At 44.8% G+C, this 13,338-nt stretch overlaps 1 protein-coding gene across 1 annotated transcript in view; it reads right to left on the reverse strand.

Annotated features, from left to right (window-relative positions):
• clcn6 (chloride channel 6) overlaps window positions 1–13,338 on the reverse strand; it is a 33,534-nt gene that overhangs the window by 1,389 nt on the left and 18,807 nt on the right. Inside the window, exons 18-22 of the mRNA XM_034235948.1 lie at window positions 6,342–6,528; window positions 5,457–5,617; window positions 3,746–3,902; window positions 233–340; window positions 27–152 (exon numbers count right to left, since the gene is read on the reverse strand). Coding sequence (XP_034091839.1) covers window positions 27–152; window positions 233–340; window positions 3,746–3,902; window positions 5,457–5,617; window positions 6,342–6,528 — 739 coding nt within the window. The remainder of the gene's footprint in view (window positions 1–26; window positions 153–232; window positions 341–3,745; window positions 3,903–5,456; window positions 5,618–6,341; window positions 6,529–13,338) is intronic.

Here is a 13,338-nt window from a genome sequence, read left to right on the forward strand (position 1 = left end):
AAAAGCTCTCTTGGATGACCACTTACTTCTCCAACAGCGTTCACCACTGGCAGGTGTCGCAGGCCCATCGTCCTGAATAGGTTGAACACCTGGGAGATGTGGGTGTTGGGTGACACCGTGTAGGGGCTCGGGTTCATGTAGGGGGTGACATCCTGGAAACACAGAGTTCTTATTTTATTGCTTTTCCACTCTAAAAAGTACTCTTCTATCTTAGTGTTTAAACAGGTCGTACCACTATCATGCGGGGGTTGAGCAGGGCGAGGTCCAAGTCATGGATATCCGGGTAACGTGGGTAATCTTCAGTCATCTCTGCATAGGACAACCTGGGCTGAGTGGCGCTCTGAATGTATCAAAAAAAATCTGTCACAAAAATGATTCCTAAGACCCCGCACTGCTGGCACTAGTTGGCGGCTGCATAAGCCCCTCAGTGAGAGAGATCACTCTGATTGGCTGATCATATTAATGCCTCTGAGGCCAACAGGATTAACGGTGGTCCACTCTGCTGACTTAAAGGCAGTAGCCGGCTCAGTTGTAAAGCTAGAGTGAAGATAGAGATATCATCCCTGGCAATAGATGGTCACCATGGAATTAGGAATCAGCTGCACTGTGCCCTCTGTGTCTGTACTGCCTCAACCTGCTGCTATCTTCTTGCTATGTAATATGTATGTTTTGATCAGCATTCCCAGTATTGTAAGCCACTATGTTGCATGTTTTAACTGATTCTAGTTACTTTACCATTTTAAATTAATTTAGTTTTTAGGGTAACTTTAACATCTGTCCAGGGACTACAGATGAAACGTTTCCTCTTGCCTAACTCTTGCGCATTCACAGAAATGTTAATCGACGTGCACTGTCCCTGTTAAATAATTAAATACAGTACAAATACTGTGTAAGGTCATGCTAGTTTGTCAGAGAGGAGGTTAAATAACCTTCAAGGCACATTATTGGCGAGGGAAAAACTGTATGGCTACAACCACAGGGTCCCCTTGACTTCTGACCTCAAGATTTCTGAATGCAAACATTTTCTATGGGTACCCAGCAGCCTCTGCTCTACAGACATGCTCACTTTATGTTAATCACATGCAGCTTTGGGTGTAAACAACTTTTTCTGCACCTAAAGATCCCCTGCCCTCCACAAATTGATAACATGTGGGTCTCTGAGGGTGAAGCAAATCAGTTCCAGAAAAACAGATGGTAGGAAAACAAATCAAAAGGGCACACTCATGTTTCCTCTTCCTCTCAACCCCCACTGCTGAACACTCTAGACCAGGGATGGGCAAATGGCGGCCTCTTTTTTTTAGTACCGATACTGTCCACTAGACTCCTAGTTACGTCGCGAGCTGCGTACATGATTTCAAATACCGCATAATAATCTGTGACACGTTTGTGTGTATTGTGTTTGTTTCCCGGGAAAACACTCACAAGAAACCGATGGACTGTCCACTCCAAGTAGGGAATGAGTCCTTACCCCAAGTGAAGGAGTTCAAGTATCTCGGGGTCTTGTTCTCGAGTGAGGGAACAATGGAGCGTGAGATGGGCCGGAGAATCGGAGCAGCGGGAGCGGTGCTGCAGTCGCTTTACTGCACCGTTGTGACGAAAAGGGAGCTCAGCCAGAAGGCAAAGCTCTCTGTCTACCGGGCCATTTTCGTTCCTACCCTCACCTATGGTCATGAAGGATGGGTCATGACCGAAAGAACGAGATCGCGGATACAAGCGGCCGAGATGGGTTTTCTCCACAGGGTGGCTGGTGTCTCCCTTAGGGATAAGGTGAGAAGTTCGGTCATCCGGGAGGGACTCGGAGTTGAACCGCTCCTCCTTATAGGGGTTTCACAACTACCAATATTTACTAGTCGACGCGTTTTTCAAAATAGCAGTCGACTAGTCGACTAGTCGTTACGTCATAATAAAGACACACAAAGAGAGGTGTACAACTGTATTTTATATTGGAACTCATACAGTTACATTAAACACTGCATTTTAATTTGTGTTATATGGCTGAGTAAATAACAAACAGTAACTGGACTTAGTAAATAACAAACAGTAACTGGACTCACCAAAATCAACAGCAAAAAACTCTGTTTACTGAAATGCCACGTAAATCCAGTGCGCAACAGCGCATTGTGCAACACTTTACGCGCTGTCCTCCACGATAACGTCCACCTTTCCAGGTTTTTGGTTTGCGTTGAGGAACACCAACGCATCGACATGTGAGGGAAGGAGGCTTGACCGCTTTCGGGTGACAGTGTTGCCTGCCAGGGGAAAAACCCTCTCACTCGGGGTGCCTGTGGCTGGAATAGCCAGGAAGCTCCTCGAAAGCTTGGCTAAACGGGGGACGCGGTGCGCGTTTTCTGCCAAACCACTCCAGTGGGTTATCCATTGTGGGGATATGCAGTGTCCGCTGGCAGTAAACCCTAGCTCATCATCCGCATAACTGTAGACCCGTTTTTTCTTGCTGCTCGTCTGCCTCTGTCCTGTGCTGACGCCGGTCCGTTGCTCACTGGTGCTAGCATTACTGCTAGTGCTAGCTGTCGGCAGCGGGTGTCTCATCTTCAGATGGTTGCGCATAGCAGATGTATTTTTGTTGTACTTCAGTACAGCTGTACACAACTGACACTTCACTGTGGAGTTGGTTACATCTTTGTTGAAGTACTGCCATACATAAGAATGTCGGACGTGTTTTGAAGCATTTTGCAGCACCTCGTTTACCTCCATTTTTCACACGACTAGTCGACTAGGGCCTACAGCGCCGACTAGTGGTAAAGGTAGTCGACTAGTCGACTAGTTGATTAGTTGGTGAAACCCCTACCTCCTTAGCGTCGAAAGGAGCCAGTTGAGGTGGTTCGGGCACCTAGTAAGGATGCCACCTGGGCACCTCCCTAGGGAGGTGTTCCAGGCACGTCCAGCTGGGAAGAGACCAAGGGGTAGACCTAGGACCAGGTGGAGGGATTATATCTCTTCGCTGGCCTGGGAGCGCCTTGGGATCCCCCAGTCAGAGCTGGTTGATGTCGCCAGGGAAAAGAAAGTTTGGGGCTCTCTGCTGGAACTGCTACCCCTGCGACCCGACCACGGATAAGCGGGAGAAGATGGATGGATGGATGGACACTCACAAGAAACACCGGCTGTTGTTATGCCTGCTGAGATGTCAAGTTACCGCTTGCAATTATGCCTTTACAAGCTTCAGGGTTGTATTTATCATCTGAATTTGGCGAAACAAGTTTAATATTCTGAAAGCCAAGACTTTGTTTATTTGAAATCAGATGAAAACAAACTGTGATTACTATACGATTTTCATTCATAATTTCAGCGGGAGGGAGGGGGAGCGGCGCTGAGGAACAGAGTGGGGGTTGACAGGTGTCTGTGTTGACATTCCCCTTATTGTGGAATAAGGGGAATGCAGATCTATGAGGATTTTCTGATATTTTCACAACAACAGGGTGACTGGAATTAAGCTAAGTGGAGAGTGGTGTGAAATTGTAACAAGTAATTTTGACTGTCTTATTTGTGCAAACATATTATAAGCATCATGTTCAATAATAATAATGATAATAATAATAACTTGAAATTATATAGCGCCTTTCATAACCTCAAGGTCGCTTTACAAAGAAAGAAGAATTCAATGAAGAATACAGACAAACTTCAGCTGGAGAGTTATTACCAGAACTTACGTGCAGTGTAATGCTGGCTGTAGGCTTTGCGGTGTTTTCAATTATGATTTAATGCCTTTGTGTGTTTGTGTGCAACTGACCGACTGATTCTCGGTGTAGCAGACTCCCCTGATGAGCAGGGTGACCAGCTGGGAGCGCAGGATGAGGCCGTGGAAGGTGAGCGGTCTGAAGCGCTCCTCCATGCTCCACTCCTCACTGGGGGACTGGTCGGGGTACAGGTTGGGGTACGGAGCATGCCTTCACGTGCACAACACAACCATTTCATTAAAACCCACAAAATGTTTTCTCTCAGTGAACGCATACATATATGATTTATATAAAATGTGTGAAATGTATAGTGATACAGTTGTAGGGTCATACTGTGAACCCTGAAATGTTGAGTACCACAACGTTTTATGTTAGAAATGTATAGTAGCAAACTCCCGGATGCTAGCTTGCATATGTTGAGCAATTTGCAATATCTGACATATATATCTGGCCATGTATGTAATCCCGGTGGGCTGATTTTGATAAATTTGGGGTTGATTTTTTTGTTTTAGGAGACTCAAAACTACAAATTTCAGAAAATTGATTCACACACACCGAAAATGTTCCAACTCGGGCAAGCCATTTTTTAACTATTGTCTGCATATGGGAATTAATGCTAATTAATGCAACTTGTGCTCTTGACCTAACAATCAACATCGGCACCTCAGTTGTTTCCCCGACTCAGACTGCAAGGAATCTGGGTGTGACCCTAGATAACAACCTGTCCTTCACTGCAAACATCGCTGCTACAACCCGTTGCTGCAGATACACGCTTTACAACATCAGGAAGATACGTCCCCAGCTGACACAGAAAGCGACTCAGGTTCTGGTCCAGGCTCTCGTCATCTCACGCCTAGACTACTGCAACTCCCTCCTGGCTGGTCTACCTGCATGTGCCATCCGACCTCTGCAGCTCATCCAGAATGCAGCGGCTCGTCTGGTCTTCAACCTTCCTAAATTCTCCCACACCACTCCGCTCCTACGCTCGCTTCACTGGCTTCCGGTAACTGCTAGAATCCACTTCAAGACACTGGTACTTGCTTACCATGCTGCGAATGGATCTGGCCCTTCGTACATCCAGAACATGGTTAAACCGTACACCCCAGCACGTGCACTACGCTCTGAATCAGCCAAACGACTCGCTGCACCCTCGCTGCGAGGGGGACCCAAGTTCCCAACGGCGAAAACACGTGGGTTTGCTATCCTGGCTCCAAGATGGTGAATGAGCTCCCCATTGACATCAGGACAGCAGATAGCTTGCACATCTTCCGGCGCAAACTGAAAACTCATCTCTTTCGACTCTACTTCGAGCGATAGAACTATTAACAAAGCACTTATATACTAATAAAGGACTGGCTTATCTAAAGCCAGTTGAGTAGCACTTGAAATGTTTGGCTCTATGAAACCTGATGTACTTATATGATTCTGTTTTCTTCAAGGTTGTGTCTTCCTGGTCGAATGTACTTATTGTAAGTCGCCTTGGATAAAAGCGTCAGCTAAATGCAATGTAATGTAATGTAATTATGCAAATTACTCAACAAGTTAGCATCCAGCAGTTTGTATGTGCTGGGGACCCTACTATACATTTCTATCATAAAACCTTGGGGTACTCAACATTTCATGGCAAGAAGACTAAAATGTGAAAAGCCAGTAAATGATAGAGTGCTCTTGTGAACTGGTGCAGCTGGGTGTTTACAGTCACAACACTTTGTCTGTCGGGGGGTGGTACAGGAACATGTTAAACTTGTGTAGTGTGTGACCTACCTCCTCTCTAGCATCTGCTGCAGCAGGTCCTCCCCCCTCTCCCCCTCCCCCCCGGCGGCGATGCGCTCCTCACAGACGTTCCTCAGCTCGCTGGACGGGTATGACTTCATAGACTGGCAGCGCCGCCGCTGCTCCCCCGCACGGGACAACACACTGGATTTCTGGATGGGAATTTGAAGAGCATGTTTCCTCAGTTTGCTGGATCCATTCCAACAGCATTCACTTTGGTTCCATTATCCAGTCAACGGTGTAAAATAAGAATTGAAAATATCTTTCTCTTGGATTGATTACATTAGAACATTGAATGTATTGTTTAACATGTGTGTGCTTTGATTGTAAATATAGTACAAATCGTTCATGGTATAAGTGACTTATAACAACTTGCTACTAAGAATAAAGCTAAATCAATTTTTATTTAGATATTGCCTTGGAGCAGAACTAGTCATTGATGTGCAACATTGTTCACACTTACCAAGTGCAATTAAAAACACCTATGAGAGTGTACACACTTCCATTGTCATTTGGTATAAATGACAAAATTGGTTCTTAATTATACCGGAAAAAAACCGGACAAAACCTTAAGATGGGAGGATCAGTGCTGTTCCTTATTACTCTAGCTCCAAGTTAAAGTTAAAGGAAATGTGAAAAGGGCTAATTTGGGTAGTAAGGACATGTTCAGCTGCTGCTATACTCAGACCTCTACCTCCCTCCACTGGTTACCCCACTGAATACACTGTGGCGTGTTAATAGTGAATGTAGTGCTGCCAGCAGTATAACTGAAGTGTTCCCTGTTTTCTCTGAAGAGAACAAAGACAGGCAGGATATTGGTCTCCGTGTACAGTGGAACTGTTGCATGTGTTAAAGATGTTTCCATTCTCGACTGACCTTAAAGCGGATGTTGTTGCTGACCAAGATGTTGCCCTTCATGAAGTCCTGCTCGTTATACCGGTTCTCTGTCACCACAGGGAAGGCGTTGTAGACAGTGGTGCGCAGGATGCTGACCAGAGACTGGACCCGTGTGTGGGGGTACACATAGGTCAGGTTGGGCTCCATGATATCATTAGCTGTCAGCCTGGATAAAGGAGAGAAGGAACAAAGAGACTTCCTGTTTAAGGTGATGATAGAACAACTCCTGACAGACTGAGGATCCAAATGATAACAAGGATAAGCATGGATAACAATCAGCTGGTTCCAGGGGCGCCGTGAAAGGTTAGGACAATTCTAAGGGCCCGTGACAAGCAGGGGGCCCCAAAATGTTTAGAACATTAAGAACAAATGTTTAAGTACCCTTTCATCAATAATTAACATTAATATAAAGTTATATTGCGTAGTAGGCTACTCACTAAACTTACGATTCATTTAACTTATTTTCTTCCAAAAGTTAATTATCCAAAGCCTCTGTACACCCCCTCTATTTACATGTAATTGTTTGGTCCTGCGACTCCTGCCTCCAAACGCAGAAACGGCACTTTCTAGCAGAGTGAAAGCATGTGAGGAGGGATGCTAGTAGCCTACGTACGTGTGTTGTAACACACAATACAATTCTCCAGTCTGGGAAGATCTCACTCGACATAGAGACTTAAAGGAAGAGATACAGGCTCTTAGAGATGCATGGGAGTCACTCCTGTCTGAGGCAACACTGATTGCTGCTCAAATGGATGTTGCACCTGAATTTAGCATGGAACACTGTCGCAAGAGGAAAAGAAAGAGATTCCATGATGAGACCTCTCAAGAGAAGACAGATCAGGACAGTGCAGCAACGGTGTTCCGCAACACAGTGTTTTTTACTGCAATGGACAAGATCATATGCGACTTAGACACTAGGTTCCGCACCACTCAATGTATTGTGGAAGAATGTTCTGCTGTTCTGAAAGTTGGGCAGATTGCTGAGGATAAAGTCCCTTCTGTTTGCCAACCACTGATCAGGAAGTATTCAAGAGATCTTACACCTGAGTTTGAAAATGAAGTAAGACACCTGAACACTGTGTATGCTGCCACTTTCCACACTAACTTGTCCCCTCTTGGTCTCCTGAATGCAATTCACAAGATGCAGCTGCAAAGCATTTTTGGAGAATTGTGCATTGTTTTATGTATATTTTGTACACTGCCTGTGACTGTTGCAGGAGGTGAGAGAGCTTTCAGTAAGCTAACATTGATAAAAAACTATTTGAGGTCCACTATGTCTCAGGACAGGCTTTGCAGTCTTGCCATGCTGTCCATTGAAAGCCAGTTAGCTAGAAAGCTGGACTTCAAGGACTTAATCAGTGACTTTGCTTGTAATGCCCCTTTCACACCAACGCGTTTTCAGCTCCGGCTCGGAGCTGGAGCCTGAAAAGTGCTGGTTTTTCCTGTTCACACCGCAGCGGCGCCGCCTCTTAGCTCCGGAATCCGGTTCACTTCCAGCTCCAAAAAATTGTTGGTCTAGAGGCAAGAGCTTTGGAGCTAAGAGATGGCGTCGCTTACGTCTCTATTACGTCGAGGCGTGCAGGAAACTAAACCCACCTCCCCTGCACATGGGTCGACTGTCATGACTGCCTACAAGCAGTAGTGCTTATAAACACACTTTATAAAGTCAGGCAACACTAACCAGGCTTCGTGTGATTCTGTTTATTTGTACCTTACTTTGACCATCCGTTCATTGTTATTGATCATTGTGGAGAGAGGCAGACGTTTTGTTTTGTATTATAGCAGCTATCGGATGGAATCAATACATGGGCTGCACAGGTTGTCGTGTCCGACTATCACAAGTAGAATCATAATAAAAATACGCCGGTAAAATGTGCCTGTAGAAAACGGTTTATGCCACAATAGGATAGCAATAGCAAGTAGTCAGTTTAGCTTCGGTTGCTATGCTAACACCACCCATTTTATACCAGAGAAACTTTCATAACAGCGTTGTGATGCCAAACAGCGTCAATTCAGAATGACACACATTCACTTAAGGGGAACTGGGGATATGTATCAGCTGCTTGTTTGAGTAGGACAGTGAATACTTTAGAGCGGCCACTGCAGTGTGAGCTAACCGGGAGCTAACGGGAGAATAAACTCCCGTGGAAGAGCAGCCAACACTGCAGCGGTCGGTAAATGCTGCAGAAACACATTAATAAACAATGAACCACGGCACTCTGGAGAAAAGTATAAGGTTGGAGAAGTCGTTATTTAATTTAATCTGGCTTCGTGTGATTAAAAGCAACACGATCATCGACCCGACGCAGTTCCCCGTTGTTGTTGTGAGCGCCGTAACGCCGTTGACGGTGACGTCATGACGCAGCAGCGGCAGCACCCGTCGGGCTCTGGGCGGTGTGAACAGAGTGGGAGCAGAAAAGGGAAACCGGAGCTGAACCAGAAAAGCTCTAGCTCGGAGCTAGAAAGGGAAAAGCGCTGGTGTGAAAGCCGCATAAGAAGGCTAGGCGCTGGGCTCTTGGTGAGTAAGGCTGAGCAAGGACTCTGATGCATGTTGAGAAAAAGACTGAGAACAGGTAATGGGCTCTGATTTGGCACCACCATCAGGCCTTTTCATTTCCATTTCCGTTGTGTTCCACTTTAATACCTGCTTATTTTGTAGTTGGTATGTATATTTAATTTTAAAATCTGCTGCTTATGTTATTTTTTGTGTTATAGCATTTTATAAATGATTTTGTTGCTGGTAATGTTCACTTTATTTTAATTTAAGAGGTCATGTATATTTAAGTTATATTTATTTGGATTTATGCATTCATGTTGAGAATGTTCCATTCATAAATGTTATTATTAAAAAGGCATTTACACCATAAAAGATTACTATTGAGATCTATTGTCAGGAATGTTAGTCTTATATCAAATAGTGAATTCTACTGCAGCAGAATGTTCCACGTCTGCACAGTGTTATATTTTCACAGCTCAGTGTCAATAAATATTGTGCGGTTAGTTTTGGACTACAAGATAGATGCAAGCCTGTACAGGTAGAGTTATTTAAAGCATAAATGAGTGGGTTGGGTTCTGGAGATGTGGTTAGCAATTGTGCTTGGTTGGGGTGGCCTGGGCCTGGTGGTGGGGGGGCCCAATTTGATATCTTTTCATGGGGCCCAAAATCCCTGGCGGCCCCCTGGCTGGTTCATGGACGCACACAATGAGATGCTTAGAACTGATCATGCTGAGCTCGGGTGTCAAACTCAATTCATCCGGGCCCCATCAACATTACTCCCCTTTAAAAGGGACGTTTGTAACTGTAAGATTCTAATTATATATAGTTATATATTATTTGTCTTCTTTACTTGCTTGTAAAGCGCTTTTAGCACCAGGAAAAGCGCTATATAAATCACATGTATTATTATTATTATTATTATTATATAAATATATGTACTCTATATCATATTAGATAATTGCCCTGATTATCATTCGTTTTAGTAATAACTAATTAATCATTTGCTCTGAAAGCAGAAGTCTAGGGAAAATAATTGCAATCGGACATTCAATTGTACAATGATTATACAATTATTTTCAGAAAATGAATGAATTTAGATACAAATCATATGTTGTGCATCGATATACACTCATGTATATAGACACAAATTACTGTGTGTATGCAAACACACTTACATTTCTGGGTGTTATTATAAATCCCATGAAGTTATGAGATTAAAAGACCCTCATCATCACTCATACAGTGGAGGAAATAAGTATTTGATCCCTTGGCAATTTTGTAAGTTTACCCACTTACAAAGAAATGAACAGTCTATCATTTTAATGGTAGGTTTATTTGACTAATAAGAGAGAGAATATCAAAAAGAATACCCAGAAATGTACATTATATAAGACATATAAATTGATTTGCATTTAATTGTGGGAAATAATTATTTGATCCCCTAGGAACCAACAAGGATCTGGCTCCCACAGACCGGTTACACAAGTCCTCTTCTTTTAAGAAAGTATTCCTAATATCAACTTGTTACCTGTATAAAAGACACCTGTCCACAGAATCAATCAATCAGATTCCAACCTCTCCACCAGGGGCCAGACTAAAGAGCTGTCTAAGGACCTCAGGGCCAAGACTGTAGACATCCACAAGGCTGGGACCAAGACCATCAGAGAGCAGCTTGGTGAGGAGGAGACCACTGTTGGTGCCATTATTCAGAAATGGAAGAAACACAAAATGAGCATCAGTCACCCTCGGTCTGGGGCTCCACACAAGATCTGGCCCCGTGGGGTATTGATGATCAGGAGAAAGGTGAGGGGTCAGCCAAGAACTACACAGACCCAAGAAAACTATTGGTAACACACTACACCATAATGGATCAAATCCTGCAGCGCCTGAAGGCCCCCTGTTCAAGAAGAACATGAGAGGCCGTCTGAAGTTTGACAACGAACCTCTGAATGATTCAGAGAAGAGGATGTGGTCAGATGAGACCAAAATGTAGATCTTTGGCATCAACTCGACACGCTGTGTTTGGAGGAAGAGAGATGCTGAATATAACCCAAGAACACCATCCCCACCGTCAGCATGGAGGTGGAACCATTCTGCTTTGGGGGTGTTTCTCTGCTAAGGGGACAGGACCACTTCCCTGCATCGAGGAGAGGATGGACGGGGCCATGCACCTTAAAATCTTGGCCCATAGCCTCCTTCCCTCAGCCAGGACACTGAAAATGGGTCACGGAGGGGTCTTCCAGCAGGACAATGACCCTGAACATACGCCCAAGGCAACACAGGAGCTGCTAAAGAAGAAGCACATTTAGCTGATGGAGGGGCCTAGCCAGTCTCCGGACCTTAATCCCATAGAAAATCTGTGGAGGGAGCTGAAGTTTTGAGATGCCAAGCATCAGCCTCAAAACCTTCAGGATTTGGACAGGACCTTCAGAGAGGAGTGGACCAAAATCCTCCCTGAGATGTGCACAAACCTGGAGACCAGCTACAAGAAGTGACCTCTGTGCTGTCCAACAATGGTTTCTCCACCAAGTACTAACACATGTTCTGCAAGGGGATCAAATACTTATTTCCCATAGTTAAATGCTAATAAATTGTTATATTTTATATAATGTCAATTTCTGGATTTTCTTTTGGATATTCTTACTCTCACTGTTAAAATAAACCTACCATTAAATTAAATTATATACTGTTCATTTCTTTGTAAGTGGGAAAACTTACAAAATCTGCAAGGGATCAAACAATTATTTCCTTCACTGTATCCGGGGGGGCGGCGGCGGCGCTGAGCAGAGTGAGAGGAGACGGTGATCACTGAGGCTATCATCCTGCCCTTACAAGCTCCATAAATGTATTCATCGTCTAAATATGGTGATAAGCATTCCACATTCTAAAAGCCAAGATATTTTTTGTTCCATATCAACCAAAAAAAACAACAAATGACCGAAATCATGGACATCTTGGAATGAGCAGGAGCGACATGCAGCTGATTTTGTTTGCGGGCTCACATACTCTGGTGGGAATACAGTCTGCTTCTTTGTTGCTAGTCTTGGAGGCTGATGGCCGGGGGGGGGGGGTCTAGTGGAGTACTTCGTGACCACAGAGTGTGAACTCTGTGATCAGCTGTTTTAGCGCAGTTCTCCAGTGAAGGGGGGTGGGGGGGGAGTGTCCCTCCGCATCCGGTTGACGTAGTTTTGGCACAATTCCGTTGTACAGACCGACGTTAACAGCAGCTCTGTCTGTGCACACGGAGACCGACTCTGTCGTCCGGTGATCTAACCGCCTTCTGGAAAAGCTTCACAAGTACGTCGGTACGCAAATGCGCTTTGTGACACAAGTGACGGTACGCATTTCAGATTGTTGCCACGCATGCGTACCTGCGTACCAGTTATGTGCACCCCTGCTTATGGCACTTTTCCACTGCAGCACGTAGCACGGTTTAAGCGGGCTGGGCGAAACCCGGCCTGCTTTTTTTTGCTTTTCCACTAGGGGCAGTTCCGGCTGGGCTACTTTTTCACCTTTTTTTTGGCCCTCCAAAATCGAGGTTCTTACCGGGCCAACAAGCGGGCTGAATATGCTAAACTAGTGAGGTAAACACTCTCGACTGCTGAATGGTCAGAGAGAATCGCTGGCAATGGGGGCTACAACTACAACAAGATGAACGTATTTTACCGTGATTTAATTGTAATACACGTTTCAAAATGAGGCCGAAGTAACAACACACTGATACCGGTCTGCAGACAAGACGGCAGGGGAAAAACCTTTTAAAATGCGTGTTTTTCTGAATGGAGATCGGATCGATCAGGCTAAGCTAATATATGTATATGCTCCGTCCACACTCACAACAACGGCCTACAGACATAAATAAAGCAGCGACTGTATTCGCCATGACACAGACAGTCTGTGGTTTGTACTTGTTTAACTTTTGTCTAGTTTCTGAACAGATATGAGGAGCTGTGAGCTCTGAGTGCTAACAGCTAACGGCTGATGTTTTGGTTTTGTGGTTCGCATTAAGGATGACGTCACGGCAGTTTTATGCAGCGTCGCTCTGCCCGCCAAACAGCCGATCGCCCCGCCTAACCCTAACCTTGAGGCACGATGCGCACACATGAATGGCATGGTTTTGAGTGTGTCGGTATCCAACAATCAACATGTTAGCAGCTAACCTTAGTGTAACGGCCCGTCCACACACAGGCATGAAAAAAATCTTGAAAAATCTTGATGCTGGGCGTGTCTGAAGCTTGGCGATTTTTTGCGACCAACAACCAATCACATGAATCTCCCGCCCCCGACATACAAAGCAATAGCAATGTTAAAACGAAGTAAACTGGATATAAACTCCCCAAACAGGCGAAAACCTACCAGTTTCACCCACTGTCTCTGCCACCTCCCTCCATGCCTGGTTTCTCCGGTTTGTATCCCGGTAAATAGTTTTGGTCGTAAAGAACCGGGTGATTTGCTACCGTAATTTCTCGTTTGGAACAT

This window comes from Gymnodraco acuticeps, unplaced genomic scaffold (genome assembly GCF_902827175.1).
Source record: "Gymnodraco acuticeps unplaced genomic scaffold, fGymAcu1.1, whole genome shotgun sequence".
In the NCBI taxonomy this organism is placed as follows: Eukaryota; Metazoa; Chordata; class Actinopteri; order Perciformes; family Bathydraconidae; genus Gymnodraco; species Gymnodraco acuticeps.